The sequence below is a fragment of the Python bivittatus genome, unplaced genomic scaffold, assembly GCF_059951505.1.
Source record: "Python bivittatus isolate LINGU-HERP-01145 unplaced genomic scaffold, Pbiv_v1 ctg000010_np1212, whole genome shotgun sequence".
Classification (NCBI taxonomy): Eukaryota; Metazoa; Chordata; class Lepidosauria; order Squamata; family Pythonidae; genus Python; species Python bivittatus.
In genome coordinates this window covers 4,756,744-4,773,788 of record NW_028277029.1, presented here as the reverse complement: position 1 = coordinate 4,773,788, position 17,045 = coordinate 4,756,744, and the positions used below count along the sequence as shown (strand labels likewise).

Below are 17,045 nucleotides of genomic sequence, written 5' to 3'. Positions count from 1 at the left end.
AGATGTGGGGATGTCAACTCCCAGAATTCCCCAGCCACTGTTTTAAGCTGTTGCTGCTGCTGTAGTTCTTGGTAGATCTCTCCTGGGCTCTGGAACACATGCTCAGGGCGAAAAGCACCAAATCGCTGGGATACCCAAGATCTAGAGCGTGCTGGCTGGGGAGTTCTGGGAGTTGAAATCCACACATCTTAAAGTTGCCAAGGCTGAGAAACACTAATCTAGAGGGTGCCAGATTGGGGCCTTTCTCTGTGCTTGGTTAGCAAGGTAGATAAACTGGTTTTTTTCCCCTGAGCAGACCTCTTTGGAAGTGCCCAGGGCAAGAGAAGGAATCATAGGTTAGAATTCCTTAGGTATCCTGCCAAATATATTTCAATATTCTTCCTTCACAGAAATTAAATTTACTCATAGGATGAATTTCTTGTTCTGTCAGCAGTTGTGGCAATAAAGGATCTGGGTGGACATAGAGTGAAAAGAGTGTGATCTCTGTTATCTTCCGTTGGATACCCTATTCATCCTTCTTCCTCCATATATCTCTGTAATTTGCACGTTATTTTTCTAATATAGACATTTACTTCATGCATAGGCACTTTAAATGCTCTCCCAACCATTTGGATCATGTCTGTTGCAATCCTGTATCTTTTTACTCCAGTGTAAACCCTATTGAGTTGATAAAAGATTGCAGTGAAAACACCTCACTTATCCTCAGGATAACCAAATTTGTTCACACATTGCAACAGACCAAGATGTGCTTCAGCCCCAGTGGATGAATGAAACTCAGTTGATTGGATTCCTAGCATGCCCTAAACCAGTGTTTTTCAAACTTGGCAACTTTAAGATGTGTGGACTTCAACTCCCAGAATTCCCTGGCCAGCATGGAATACTGCTCTAAACTGTAAATCATGGTTTCCAAACATCAGTGACAGTTCACACAACATGCTAAGTCAGAACCAAACAATCCATATTATGGCTTAGCACATCGTGCAAATGCAGCCATTATCTTAAACAGAATGTGAAATAAACTTGACAAAATTTACAAAAAGTGCAGTCTTATGGAAGTTTATTCAGAAGTCTCATTGTCTTTCCCAGGTAAATACATATGGATTGCAACAATATTAAGAGTACAAATCCCATTAAACTCGGAGGGATTTTGTTCTGAATAAACAATAATGTTTTCTGACCAATGACTCTTGAATAAACTTCTATGCATCTTCCCATGTTATTTCTAAATAAACTCAATTGGTTTAAAAAAGATTCTTGCCCTTTTGCCATGTCCTGATAAGAGCTTGAGAAAAGAGGAAGCCCCTTTGATGCTTCACTAAATAACTAAGCAGCTGGGCGAGTTTTTAAACAGTACAAATCAAAAGGAGTTGTGTTATAGCATCTTAACTTATAGAAGAGTGGAAAGAATACTTTTTTTCAATGCAGTAATATGTATGTAATATGATTATAAATTATGAACATTTTATTATTTAGAAAGCTTAAAGTACTGAAAATAAGAAGAAAAAAGTAAAAATTGTATCAACATTAATAGCCTTTTAGCATAGCAATATCGCAAGCATAAAATCATTTAACTTTTTTTCCAAAATTGAGTATAACATAAAAAAGGACCATTGCATATCATATCAGAATAGTAGCTATGTGGCAAGAGTTTCAGTCTGAAACTAATTGCTTAGTATTAACATCTCCATTGTATTATTTTCAGTAATACACATACACACAGAGTAATAATACAATGGAGATCTTAATACTAAGCAATTAATATGTCGATGAAAGGAAATAAAAGATAGATGAAGCAAATGTAACCAAAGTTAAAATACTTGAAAAATAGAAAGAGAGAGAGAAAGTAAAAATAATAATAAGAGCGGAAAGAATACTTGACCAGAGAGAGATGAAACCTGCATCTCGAACAGATCTAGCAGAAGGCTAAACCCATGAGCAACTTTGCATTGGGAATATCTGCTAGCAACATCTGTGACTCGGAACTGCATTCATACTGCACACCTCCAGGGGAATGCTGAAGATGGTAGCAAAATGGTGTCATTGAGGACTTTCCTCATATTACAAAGGTGGTCCTTCCACAACACAGATGCACATGTATCCTGCATTTCCCTTGTTTTGAGATGATAAGTCTTGCAGCTTTGTCCGAGTCCACATTGCTACAAAGACACTTAGGATCCTGGCCTAAGTAAGGCTTGTCACTTCAGGAGTCCAGAAGAAGTCCCAAACCACTGAGTTTTAAGTAAGCATCATTTCTTTTTGGATTGCTTCAACTGCTCATATTTCAATCGAACCAAAGCCATACTATAAGTATTTCATTTCAGTTGGGAATAACGATCTTTGCTAAAATGTCTTTGATATATAAACGCTGACCCACAAATATTATACCTTCAGTAAGCTCATTCTTACAATTTTTCTGTGAGTGGGACAGTGGCTTTATCCATTCAGATGTTTAAATGATATAACAGGTGTCTGCTGGAAAGTTGCATGGCAAAATGCATTGGGATATCATGACACAAACCCTGTGGATGACCAACCTGTTGGTTCTGAGGACGTGGATGGGGTCCTTAGGGCCGTGAGCTTGGCCACCTGCATTTTAGAGCCATGTACCTCCTGGCTGGGTAAGGCCTCCCAGGAGGTGATGTGTGGTGGGATCTAAGCTGTGGTGAATGCTTCTTTGTGGGAGGGGAATTTCCACTGGCTTTGAAAGAGGGGTTAGTCCATCTCCTTCTCAAGAAGCCATTCTTGGATCCAACAGTACTGGACAATTTTCATCCAGTCTCCAATCTTCCTTTTTTGGTGAAGGTTGTTGAGAAAATGATCGACTCCCTTTTCAGTCTGGTTTGAGGCTGGACAACATTGGTTGCACTTGTGAATGATCTCTGGAGGACAGAGGTAGTGCATCAGTTATTGCCCTCCTAGATCTCTTGATAGTGTTCAATACCATCCACCAAAGTATTTTTCTGGACTAACTTAAGGGGCGGGGAACAGGAGGGATGATCTTGCGGTAGTTCTCCTCCTTCCTCCCAGGCCAGTTCCAGCTAGTTTGGGTGTGGGGAGAGGTGTAGCCCTAGGGCCCTGTTGTGTGGGGTGCCTCCAGATCTGACTCTCTCCCTACTCCTATTTAACATGCACATGAAGTCACTGGGCGAGGTCATCCATTGGCATGGGGTGAGTGTGAATATGTGGGTGATTCTCAGTTGTATATCTCTACCCAGGAGAAGTGATGCCATAGAGGTACTTACCCAGTGCCTGGATTCTGTAAGTGTCTGGATGGGTATGAACAGTTTGTGACTCAACCTAGCAAGAATAAATGTCTCTGGGGTTTGGGGCCCCTTGGTTCTGGAATTGTTCCAAGCATTCCCCCAGACCGATTGGGCGTGCCATCTGGGGGTCCTCCTGGACTCACGTCTCCTGCTTGAGGAGTAGGTGGCAACTGTGGCTAGGGAAATCTTTGCATAGATACACTTTGTGGCCAGTTATGCCCATTCCTGGGTTGAAAGCTCTGCTCATAGTTGCTCATGCCTTAGTCACTTTCCATCTGGACTACTTCAGTATGCTGTAGATGGGGCTGCCCTTGAAAAGCATTTGGAACTGGTCCAGAATGCAGCAGCACACACAGTGTTGGGTGCGCTGAGGTTCACCCATGTAACGCCTCTGCTGCACCAGCTATACTGGCTTCATTATGCTTCCGTGTGTAATTCAAGATGCTGGTTATCACCTTTACAGCCCTATGTGGCACAGGGCTAGGTTACCTCCAGGACTGCCTGTCTCCAGTGGTTTCGACCTGTCCTACCAAATCTGGCAGGGTGAGCCTGCTCCAGGTCCCCTCGGTGAAACAATGTCATCTTGTGGGACCCCGGAGAGGTGTAATCTCAGTTTCAACCTCTGCCCTATAGAACAGCCTCTCCCTGGAGATAAGGACAGCCCCAACCCTGTTAGCCTTCCAGAAGGCTGTAAAAACCTGGCTTTTCCCACAGGCATTTGGGCCAGATTATTAGTGGAGTCTGATACTGGTGAACGTTGTTGACTGAGGATCCTCTGTAAGGGGCCTCAGCTTTTGTATTTTGTATTCTGCGACATATATGTGTGTGCGTGTGTGTGTGTGTATCTATATACCTATATCTATATATACATAGTTGTATTTATTTGTTTTTTTTTATTGTCCTGATTTGTAAGCCATCAAGAGTTATTTGTTAAACAATGTGCATTTCTTAAATAAATAATATAATCAATACTTGTTTCTGACATTGTGATTCAAGTACAAAAGGGCATGCTTTGCATTTTGACATCACTGTGTGCATCATTTCTTTGTCACTGTGGTTATTCACAATACCTTTATTGACATCAATTATTTTAGCTACTGGTTCCCAACCCATCGCCTTCAGGTGGCCCATGGCATGGATACCTATCTCTCTTCATTTATTTAAACATTTATATACAATTTTTCATTTTAAAATTCTTTATAATTTGCCAAGATTTAAGGTAGGGAACCAAAATCTTATACAACTTGGCAATCTAATGAAAGGCCTTTTTCATTAAAAATAAAGGTCACTGGCATCATTGAAGAGAACTCTTGGTTTGGGTGGTGGGCCTCAAATGCTTTTGATGAGAATTCTTTTAAATTCCATCGGTTCCAATAGTCATTCCAAAGCAGTTTTGTCCCTGTTAGGAAAAAAGAAAGAACATCTTGTTTCAGATTAAAAAAAAAAAGTCAAAAATCAGAACACTGTTTCACAATAAAATTGGTGAAGCAGCTGTAAAATAAATAATATTGTAATTTGCAATATCAGTAAGATCAAGGAGATTAAGGTCCTTGATTAAATCTCATTTTCATCTATTTTGGTTGCTCCCATTTTCACTTTTTTTCTGTTCTTAAATATCTTCCAAGCCTATTCTGCTTGGAAGTCAAGTTCCCTGTGTTCATGGAGTTAAAAAGGGATGCTAAGATGACCATAACATACAGTACAGGAATTCAGGGAGTTCCTCAATCTTTAACTCAGGAACTTTCTGAATAGCTTTTTTACCAATCAAAAACTGAAACTGAGGGACTAGAATTTACTTCTCCAGCAGTTCATTTGGAAGTATTCTCTCCTCCTCCAAAAAATAACTGTGAGTTTATTTGCTATCACTTTTATAAATATGCTCATTCAGACTAATAGGTTTCAAGTCCCTTTTGATTGTAATATGCATTAATACCTAGAATATTTGAAATGGTCTGGATCAGATATCAGGTCTCTTGAATACAAATGCAAATATCTGTTTGTACCTACAAAACACAGTGCTAGATTTTATAGGTGGCTTCGCAAAGGCTTGTGAGTGATGTGCTCCTTTTATGAAGCTCCTTTCAAGAAGAGATCTCTTTTAAAACCCACCCTTTTTAATTAATTGAACTGTTTAGAAATTGACAGTATAGAGTCTTTGCCTGGGAGTTTCAAAAGGAATATTCAGCTGTTCTGCACTGAAGGATAAAATATCAACACACACAAGTATCAACGCACCTCTATAGGCATGTCTGATAAATGTTTATAGGCTACCCTTATGGGTCACATTCTTGTAGTATTTGCATTTTTTTTTAAATTACAGGTCGAAATGAACCAACTTCAGAAAAGTTACAAAGCTCTGGAGGAACAAATGAACGTCATTTTGTCCAAGCGCTTCTGGTACATCATGCTAGAGCAGTTCCTGATGAAATATGTCTGGAGTAGCAGCGGCTTGATTATGGTGGCAGTACCTATCATCACTGCAAGAGGATTTGCAGATGGTGGTAACAATACTTCCTTGGCTTTGAATTTTTGTGGAACAGGAGATGGCCAGAGAGATACCTTTTGTGTGACAGCTACCATGCTAATAACTTTAATGCTAATACTGTGTAAATGAGTTTACTTTTAAAGCAGAGATTATCATCTGGTCAATTGGTAACAGGGAGTGGCCTTTATTTTTTACCTGTTTTAATTTGACAGAAAAACCCATATCCTTCAAGTCCAACCTGACTTCGCTACTCTACGTGGACAAGACTAGGAAGTCAAAAAAAAAATCACAGAAGGAAAAATATGGCAAATCACATTGACATGAGAAGTGCCATGCCATTTTTTAATCTAACATTTCTTTTTTTAACTTCCCATATTTGTTTTTGGGATTATAGCTCTTTTTCAGATGGACTAAACTGGGTTAGGTGCTGTAATCCATTCTGAAAATAAGAGATAGGGGAAGATTATTCAATGCACTATTTATATAAGGTACTATTTATATACACTACATTTAACACTAGCCCTAGCTTCCCCCTACTGCTAATATCAAGATGTTCCCTTCCCTGAATGCTACAAACCAGATGCAATAAACAGTACACCCAGCCGTACCTCCAAGATGCCTTTCATGACTTTATATTTTCACCTAGATCTCATAGAGAAATGACCCTAAGTTTCCCCTGCTGTCAGCATCAAGGAAGCCTAACCCTAACCCTAGCTGCAGATTTCTCTTATATAGGATTTTCCCATGAATTTTGCCCTAGAAAAAATTGGAGGCCCAACATAAATGTCAGAGGCCCACTATACAGAAAAAGTCAGCTTGAATTCACCCGGACAGTCGTTTTTTCAAACTGACCTCAAGGAAGCCTAACTCTAATCCTTGGTGCAGATTTCTGTATAAGATTTAAGCTTAATTAATCTGACTGACTCTAACCCTAATGCTATGTTCATCTGCTTATGTATTCATATCAATATTTTCTGTACTCAAAATACTAGAAATGTCTTGTAACCATAATATAAATCCTGAAGCGCTAGAGTCCACTCTCAACATTTTGTTTTGGTCTATCACCTTATAATATTTCCTAGAAATATTAAAAATATTGCTCCTATTGAGGTTGTTTTTCTCATTAATAGAATTGGAAGATGGTCAGAAACAAGCAATGGTCAGTGAACGAACAGAAACCCTCACTACCTCACGAAATTTATTGGTCTCTGGAGCAGATGCCATTGAACGGATTATGTCTTCTTACAAAGAGGTATTTAATTAACAGTTTTGATAACAGAGAGGGCGATATACAGTATTTTAAACATAATAAGACATTCCTAATATAAAGTCTGTATCCTGGGCAACTGTTTAAGTTCTGTGTGAATCAGAAATGAGCAAAATCTAAAGCAAGTTGTGAATGCTCAGATGTATTCCACAGTTAAATTTGGAGAAATAATGTGTTTTAGGATCCTCTGTTGTGACTAGTTTGGATTCTAATTGCTCCTCTATAACTATAAAGCAAGGATAAACAATGTGAGGCAAACAGAAACCAGTGTGTCCCAAGTATCTCCCTTGGAGCCCAACAGTAGGACTATCATATCTGGGCTGCAAAAACTCAAGAGGACTATTAGAGATACCAACAACGTTCACTCTTTACTGCTATCTAGTGTATGTCTGGGTTTTTGCACCCCGATATGGTAGCACTACCCACCAGATTCCCATCCCATATGATTTTTAAAAAAGATTATTTTAAGAAAAATATTAACTAAGAAGCTGGCATTCTGCAAAGCAAGCACCAGCCTCCAACTGTGCATTTATTTGCAGGAATACTTTTGGGCCCCACCAAGGTCCCATTGGGATGGTAGAGAACATTTGGGGGTCTGTTCATCTTCTGTCCATGGTTGTTTCATGCCATGGCAGCCATTTTGTCAATAGGTAAGTCTCCCATTACAGTCATTTTATGACTCTCAAAATGCACCCTGGCCCCCAAAGACTGCCTACTTTTGCAATATGAAGATTTCCACCAACTCTTCTTTCATCTACAAGCTCTTGTACTGTATTCCAAACCATTTCAAAGGATCCCCCAAGGGCACAAAGGTTGTAGATTGCAAGAAGAGTTAAAAAAAGCTTTTTACATGAAAATGAATTTTCTTTTGATCATCCAAGGAAAGTTAGGTTGAACAAACTAATATAAGCAAAGGAGGGAACCAACTTTGTAAGTGATGCATATATGGAGCTATCTATATATTCAGCTATATGTAGTAATCAACACTGGTAAACCTTTCTACAACTCTGGAGAATTAAAAATTTGGTCCATAGTCATCCATTTAGGGAATGGATCTAATAAAAGGTTGACATGAGGGCTAGAAATCCAGATGCATGTGAGAGGAAAGGAACACTACCATGTTATGATATATTTTTCCAAATTCTCATAGTAAATTTATAATATACACAGTTGTATTACTATTATTGTTTATTTGCATTTAAAAGAATCCTGTCAAGTACTATACATAACCTGTTTACAGGGCTTTTTTTTGTTCTGAAGTAGAAATATTATCAACCTAGCAAGTTCAAGACATCAAGCAAGTATGTTTGTGGTTTAATAATAGCCATGGATTTTACTAATGAGTAAATCCAACCATAATGTTGCCTTTCTGATGACATCTGGCTGGCCATTTTGCAAAACAGATGCTAGGCTAAATGGCTCATATTGCTATATCCATATCTTCTTTCTCTTTCCTATTTTTAGATTGGTCTAGATGATTTGGCCTACTTGCTTTCTGCTGGCAGATGGAGATAATTGGGGATAATTGACATATGTCATTTTTAATCACAAATTTGCCAGTCTTCTCCCTTCCAATTTTCTTTATAAATATAAGCCAGCTCTCTAACATGCAGCCTATGATGAATTAGCAACTTTATGATGAAAAAGCTTCTATGTGTTTAATGTTTTTCCACACAAAAGTCAAATTAATCAATTGACACACTGTGATTTTTTTCCATGGGGTATCACATGATGGGGAAACCATGAGTTAATGGACCAGTTGGGTGAGGATATATTTTACTCCTGGTATCCATTAAATTGCAAATCACATTATTCCCAGTAATTTTACAGAAATGATGCTCAGATGACTGAATGCAGCAGACTTGTCCATTATTTCAGGGGACTGTTCTGTTGCATCTGAAATTTGGTAAAGAAGGATCCATTAAATTGAGGTTTCAGTGAATGTGAAATTTGGGTGTATTTGTGTGCATGTGTATAAAAGCCTAATATTTTTAACCTGCTATGTATGCAGTCATACATACATTAGCTTGAATGACTAAATTTCTAAAAATATGAATGGCTTGGTATTCTAAGCAGCTATTGAAAGCTATATTGCATATCTAGTCAAGTGAAAAATTCCCTCCTCTTCAAAATGATTGAAATAATATTTTAGTAATAGAAGAGGCCAGGACTAGACAGATGGATATCTGTATCCATGTATCTGAGAGCCAAAGCTCTCTCTTGTTAATGTTGTTTGGATATTCCCTTGCACTCATGGTTTAAGCATGCACATCTTTGTGTTAGCTAAGCAGGAGAACTGCATTAGATATACAGCAGCTTTCAGTACTGATCACCAGATCCTAGTTGACCTCACTTCATATCTCTAAGGTCAGTTTGGAAAACGAGAGTGCTTATTCTTCCTTTGAGATGATTGATGGCAGCATTATCCTTTCTCAAACTTAGCACTATTTCCTGCAGAGGCATGGCATCCAGGGCTGTGCATTCAAGCTAGATAACAAGGTTCACAAATCACTTATGGTGCTGTTAACTAAATTGGATTGCGATGGCATGGAACCAGTTTTAACTGAAGGTAGGCTAGCCAAATTGTTCAGATGGCAAGCCTCCATGCTTTACCGTGATGCGCTATATTTTGTGTAGCACGTCCAAAATAATAAAAAGCATGGCAACGTTTCTCCAGCTTTTTGGAATTGTGGACCACCCAATTAAATATTAGGAGAATATGACGACCCCTCAATTAAACAAACAACCCTTTCCTAATTTTTAATCTTTAAGAAACACGGGTGTTCACATTTTTCGGCAAATAAGATAATGAATACACCCATCTCCTTTAATTTAAAAGGACTTCTTCAGCTAAATTTTGTGCAAAATGTTTTAACTCAAAGTATGTAATTATTTTGCAGTTGAAGCAGGAGTTGAGGAAGAGACTGAGCTGTGAGGCTTGAGATGGAGAGTGGGTTCTGGTCCAGCCAGCTGCTTCTCAGTGAATGTGGGTGCTCTCTTTCAGGCTTAGCACGCACATGCTGGCTTGATTTATGGTTTACTCATGAGTAGCAAGCAGTCACACACAACAGCTGGCAGAGACTTCATGTGGAAGTTTGGTGTCCACATCCAATAGCTCTAATATAAGCTATTGCTGAAGATTCTGCTGTCTTGCAGTCTAGTTACTTGCAGGTGATTGCATCCTTATACCCTTTTCCAAGGGTTGGTCTGGCCGGCTGAAACTTCAGGGAGATAGGAAGGTCACCTTATGTCAGAAGTACAGAAAGTAAGGCCAAGGAGCCATCAGTAACTCTTTTGTAAGTGCACAGCGCCCCAAAATGGGCAGTTCAAAAATTGGGTCTTTGTGTGTGCGTGTGTCTATTTGTTGGGACTGGGGAGCTTTTAAGAGGCAAAATGGATGGCTTGAGCAGGCAGATGCTTAAGACACCTATTTACCTTGTAAAACTGCTGAACCTCCCACCAAAAAACAGACCTTGGCCTTGCCGACTTTTGGAGTGCGATCCTTGATATGCCATGCAAAGCCTGGTGGGCAGGGCCTTTTTAAAGGCATTTGTCTCAGGCCCTACACTTGGGGGCCTCCTCTGAAGTACAATTTCATATTTGAAACTATCAGATGAATCATTCTCACCAAGAAATCAACGAGAACCCTTGTGATATCCTGGTTAAGATGTTGCACAAGGAGTGAGCAGACTCAGGTTCTGGTTGGTCTTCAGCTATGGAAGCTCACTAGACGAACTTTGGCCGGTCACTGTTTCTCAGTCCAACCTACCTCACAGGGTTGCTGCTGAAGGGAGCACCAGGTATGCTACCTTGAGCTCTGAACAAAAGACAGGATATAAATTGAATGAGTGAATGAAGTAATTTTATCAGGCCCTCTGGTTCAGGAACTCCATGGTTGCTGCTGTTTCAAGGAATCATATGATTGGGGGTGTTGATGAATTTTTGTCTACAAGCTGATTTGTTGCCCTCTGAGACAGGCGATCAATCCTAATAATGATGAAATTCTCAGCAAATAAAGAGATCCAAAATGTTCAACCACATTTCCTGCATTCTCCTGTAGTCAATTCAAATCTAACATTACATGTCTTTGCCCCCTTCCGGGGGCTATAGAATATCTGTATTCTTCTGCATTTTCCCTACATAAATAGGCAAAATTTATCCTTGACAAGAAACTTCCTCCATTCCTGGTGCCTTGTTGTGTTTGGTATTTCAGGTTTCCCTACGCATTCCCAATTATTTGGTATTGACTTTGGTGGAAGAAAAGAAATGCAGGAAAATTACATTGACTAAGGATGCAGCAGAAGAAAATGTGTGTGTGTGTACTTCAAATTAATATTCTGCCCCAGAGCCTTTCAAAGTTTTAAAAAGTCCTGCTGACTAATGGAAATTTTGCACCTCACATTACTTTAGTTTAAAACTTGAGTTTCATGGATCTTCTCTTGTGAACAGAAAAGTATCTGATTACATATCAAGACTGGATTCAGGGATTTCAGAAAAGCCTCTTGTTCTTTATCAAAAAGAAGATTACAAAATATGAATCCAGCCTTTGGAATAATAAAAGAAGCATTTGTTTCTGTACTTTATCCATACAACTTATCATTATTGCTTTAAATCATGACCATTTGTTGTTTTACAGGTCGCAGAATTAGCAGGCTACACTGCTCGTGTTTACAATATGTTTTCAGTCTTCGATGAAGTAAAGAGAGGCATTTACAAAAGGGCAGATGTTACTCCAGAACGTGAAAGGAGCAACAAGAAGAGAAATAAAGTCAAACAGTATATTAACGGCCCCTTAGAAATCAAAGGTGATCAATACATTTCTCTTTCTTGATTTCTTTTTAATATTTCACATCTGTGTAGAGTTCAGAATGGAAATGGTGGGACAGCTTTATCTAATCTGTTCTCAGCTATGTGTGTTCCTCACTACCTTTGTGCTGATTTTATACCCAGGCATTTATTAAGGGCTAATCTATATGTTCTCTCTCACTGGCAATGGAGCCAACAGGAAAGGGTTAACTCCACCACTTCTAGCCAAAAAGCTGCTTTCTGGCTAGAAATGGTGGAGTTAACCCTTCTAGGAAGGGTTAGGAAGAAACCCCGCTCCCTGAAGTTTTATAATCTCCCTTCTAAAGAAAGCAGTGGGTTTCCTTTGGCTCTTTGGGAGCCTAGAATAAAAAGAAAAAAGGAGAGAACGAACAGAAGACCTGTGCTTCTCCACCGCGTGAAAGCATATCCTGGCAGTGGCATGCCACCTGACTGGCATGCTGGCAGGAGGTTGTAGCTGAGAGGGTCACATGCCTGAGCTGGGAGAGCAAACTAGGAGATGCGGGAAAGAACATCATAGGAAGAGCCCACTATGGCCTCCAGAAGCAGTGGAGCATGGGGGAGGCAAGTAACCCTGTTGACTACAAGCCTGCCAACAACATATTCAGGACTGAAGTCCACTTAGAAAGCTTCTCCCTCCATGTCACTGGACTAAGCACTGAGCAGTGCCAATGACAGTGACCTTCTGATGGCCTGAACCCTCCATCTAGTGTTGGTGAGGAGTGCCAGGAGAAAAATCATAATATTACCTCCCCATATCGTGCAGTTACCTCCCCGTACATATATAGTGGGTGTGGTGCCAAGTGATGCCGCTAGCAGCAATTCTCCAGTTCCAGGATAGGGACCGGGAGAAGTAGCATGGCAGCATCCAAGGCCTCATTAGGTACAAACCCACCAGATATTTCTTTATCCTACTAGTGGTTGGAAATCTGGAAGAAGGTGGATGTGGAGGTATGTCAGAGAAGGACAAGGAGGCCCTAGCTGGCTTAGTGATGACCAGCATGGTAGCTTAGATACAGGTGAGAAGGGGTAGGTTTTGGGTTGATCCTGGCTATCCATACAGAGCATCTCAGTCCCCTTTCCATTCCCTAGTGATGCTTTTTCCAGGCCAGAATGAGATGCCATATTCGTTACAGTAGAAGGGAATCAGCTACTTCCAAATCTAGAAGCCCATCCAATAAACCCTAGCCATCTTCAGCAAGCTGAAGGCTATGACCTCACATTCAAGATCTCTAGTCTCAGATGTTCTACATTATGTGAAGGTTCCTTTATTCCTATGGGGGAGCATGATATAAGCCATGACTGAAAGTCATTCCTTAAAGGTTCAGTTCAGGAAGATTAGACCTTGGATAACATTTTGCAGCTCCCCATGAAAGACTGTTCAAGCCAAGGTGGAATGGGCAAAACCAGCTAAGCCCAACTGACCTCCAGATCAGGTCCTCAGGGCTCAATGGCTCAGACATTGAGCAGTGAAGCACCAATTGAAAGCCAGTCTTATAGTAAAGCTCTTTTAGGGGAAGAAGATATTTGGAGAACCAATCATGTTGTACAAGAAAACTTAGAGGAAGCAGGAAAGCAGATACAAGAGAAGTCCTGCATCATCTTTTCATATCAAAAACTAAAGACCTGTCCTTATTTTGGACAAGAAGCAGTCAAGGAAGAACACAGGGGATGCCCCTGTCTGGGGCTCTTGGCTTCAACAGTCAAGGCAGAGGAAGCAAAATCCAAGGGAAACATTCCTCAGCATAATGCCATTACGTCCCAGCTGGATACAAAACTGGAAAAAGTCTGGCATACTTTGAAACACTTCTGCCAGAACAGAGAGGGGTTGGAGACACAGTCTGGCAGGGATATGCTGTAGAATTCAGAGAATGAACTAGAACGCAGAAGAAAGCCAGAAGACAGCTGTCAATTGTTCCCTGTCACCAAGATCAAAAAGGTAATATTTCAGGATGAAGGAGACAATGAAGTGCCTATAGAACATGAGCACAACAGAGTACATATCCCAGAAGAGGTTTTCTCTGCTGTGTTTTTAATTACTTTCTTTACAGTGCTAAAGATAAATGAAGATTGGAGAGCCATTCTCAACCTCAGGGGCTGGAATAATTAATCAGGCATTGAAGCTTTAAGATGGAGATATTAATATTAACAACAGCTGTGATCAGTATCACTTTAGAGCACTCCTTTTCGGTCTAAGCTGAGCACCCCCAGCATTCATCAAGGTGTGGGTAGCTCTTGTGTGCTATTTAAGAAGACAAAGTCTACATTTATATCTGCCTACACAATCCACTAATTGGAGCACATATCACAGCCATTTGCCAGGAACAGGTCTATCTGGTGAACCTTGCTAAGAATGTGCTGGCGCCACCTGAGTGGATTCTACACCTGGAGGTCATCTCTTAAGACTAGAAAGAGATCCTAGCATCCAGAAAATCAATGGTTATGAAGCTATGTGTCAGGCCTAGCCCAAGGAACTCCAAGAGACAATGCAAATTCAGTTCAGCTATGTTTATTAGCTACAACCTCTAGCAAGAATCTTCCCAGACTGAAACCCCAGCTCCCAAGCCGGCCAGTCACAACATTGTGAATTCCTCAGGGAGGTGCCAGTCTCATCCTCTTGTATCTCCCACGCTCCTCCGGCAAGCTAAGAAAATGTTTTTCTCCCTGAGCCTGGCCTTCATAATTCCATTCCATCACACTATGAAAGTTATAGGTCGTGATGATCACAGTACAGCACTAGGTTCCCTAAGCCCATCTCCGCTGCAGACTGCTACAATGGCTCCGTCTTCCATTTCAGGATCAGGGTGCTAGCAGAAACCACCTGCACATAATGACATTGAGCAAAGAAATCCAGTTGCTGTACTGGTAACTAGTCCATACCAATTTGGCATAGAGAATGCTACTCAGTGCCTTTCAGGGGCCAGATGTCAGCCTAACATAGTGAGAAACCCACTTTCAAAACAAGTCAGAGCATGAGTCAACCTTGTGGATCAACCAACCATATCAGGTGAGAGTATAATGGTCCTGAAAGCACTATGAGATCAAGTGAGTGGGTGTCTCCTACTGCTATGAATAGACAAGATAATAACTAAATTTAAATCTTTAGGGCAAATCAGATCAAAGGCTTTGGAGGGAACCCATCTCAGGACATGGGCAAATCAATCCTCATTCACTGTCTTCTCTTCATGAAGGATTACTACTTCCATTATCTTTAGTCACAAGGACCTGCTGTCTGGAATTTGGGGAGCTATAATCTAGCTCATCTAGAGATTACTAGGGAAGGCTACGATGCACACTTTCTTTCTTGCTTTCCAGCTGATTTAAGAAGCTCTTGTCAAGCTCAGCTCCTGGTGGTAACATGAACTTTTGGGGCAACAATATGGTTTGCCGTTGCCTTTATACTACAGTCCTAGGATTCCCTGCCAGTCTCTCATCTATGGAAGGATCAGGCCAAACCTGGTTTAGTTTAGTTTCCAAGTCAACAAAAGTGGACAAGTGCAGCCATCCTCGGACTGTACTCTTTCTAAAGTTAAAGCAAACATTAGGGTTTGAAACCCACTTTGGGAATATTACATTTTGATTTTAAGGTGTTTTGGTTGCTTATTTAACAGTTTTTACAGTCCACCCAACTCAAAAGACTCTGGGAGGGTTGTATTAAACATTTCTCAGTTTTCTTAACATCTTATGGTGTTGTGAGATGAGATTGGAAGACTTCTTCAGAGTCAAAGAAGTTAATGAAAAATACTTCTGGGGAATTAACTGGCTGGGGAATTCTTGAAGTCCAAACATCTTCAAGTTCCCAAGGTTGAGAAACAGTGCTCTAACCGGTCTCACTGAGCATAGAACCGTGAAACATTAGGTAGGTTATTGGAAATAACTACAGTACAGTAACATTTTTAAAAAAATCCTTCTGAAACAACAGCGATTGCTTAAAGTGATAGTGAAAGTATATTTAGAGATATCTAGGGTGGAGCTAGTTGGGTTTTGGAAATCATTCTGAAAAGATGTTTTTGAGTGTGTGGGAACATGAATGTATCCCTGTCTATAATGCTTTCAAGAAGCCATGTCTTTTCCCAGGCTTGTACAACTGGCCTTTGCAGTTTCACATGAACCCAGGAAAAGATGTGGCTGCTTGAAGAAATTGTAGACAGGGGCTGTGTTTGGACTTGTGTGTATTCTGAAGCATCTTTTTAAAATTGAACCTGGAGTATTACATAGCCTTAGCTAGAATTGATTCCTAAAGTGTTGAATAAAAGTTAACATAAATATAACAAATTTGTAGTAATTATGCTTGGTGTATGATTGTACAAGTTCTTGACATAACTGAAGACTAAGAAACAAAGACCAGTCTCTTGCCTAATCCCATCTAACACAGAGAGGCATTTCGTGTGAAAGTCACCCAGTGATGAACGTGTCTGTAAATCAGCCTTTTGCAAACCAATAACTTTCTGTCTGTGCTTGTTTGTCTGTATGCTCTATTAACATATATTGTGGTTTTTTGTTTTTTGTCTTTTTTACTTATAGGAAGAGTAATAGATATTGATCATGGGATTATCTGTGAAAATGTTCCTATTATTACCCCAAATGGAGATGTGGTGGTTTCCAGGCTAAACTTCAAAGTAAGATGATATGCAGGAATCTTCTGATTGTTGTCATCACAGTTAGCACAAAAAGAGCACAAAGTCCATGTGCCATATGTTAAACACTTGGACAAGCATATGGAAAAGAGGGGAAATCAAGCAAGGTAGGCATAGTTGCTGAATGACAGAAGCAGAAGTGTTTAGCTTACCCTATTTTAGGTAATCAAGGACCCATGTATCTTCTGGTCCCCATGCTCTGGAAGAACATGAGAAATAACTACAGTTACTGAATATGTCTGCAGTCAGTAGTTATGAAAACCCCATTCATGCACATGGGCCTTATTGTACAAATTCAGGCCTCTTATTATTCTATTCAATGCACAGCGCTCAAGAGGCAGTGGTCAGATGAAAACTGGGAGGTGGGACCAGATTTTATTTCCCTCAGTGTCCTGACTGGAACATATGGACTGGAATGTGAGAAGAGCTAGACAGTGATTTGACTGTGTTCTGATTATGTTTCCAGATTGAACCTCGCAACTAGGGTGTTCAGAGCATAGGTCACTCCTATGTTACTCTGATATTACCACAACTGGGTTACCACATCTATGATTCCAAGAGGAGAAGAA

The 17,045-nt window shown here is 40.2% G+C and overlaps 1 protein-coding gene across 1 annotated transcript in view; it reads left to right on the top strand.

Annotated features, from left to right (window-relative positions):
- ABCD2 (ATP binding cassette subfamily D member 2) overlaps nucleotides 1-17,045 on the top strand; it is a 30,692-nt gene that overhangs the window by 1,067 nt on the left and 12,580 nt on the right. Inside the window, exons 2-5 of the mRNA XM_007420541.2 lie at nucleotides 5,584-5,764; nucleotides 6,879-7,000; nucleotides 11,652-11,820; nucleotides 16,364-16,458. Coding sequence (XP_007420603.2) covers nucleotides 5,584-5,764; nucleotides 6,879-7,000; nucleotides 11,652-11,820; nucleotides 16,364-16,458 — 567 coding nt within the window. The remainder of the gene's footprint in view (nucleotides 1-5,583; nucleotides 5,765-6,878; nucleotides 7,001-11,651; nucleotides 11,821-16,363; nucleotides 16,459-17,045) is intronic.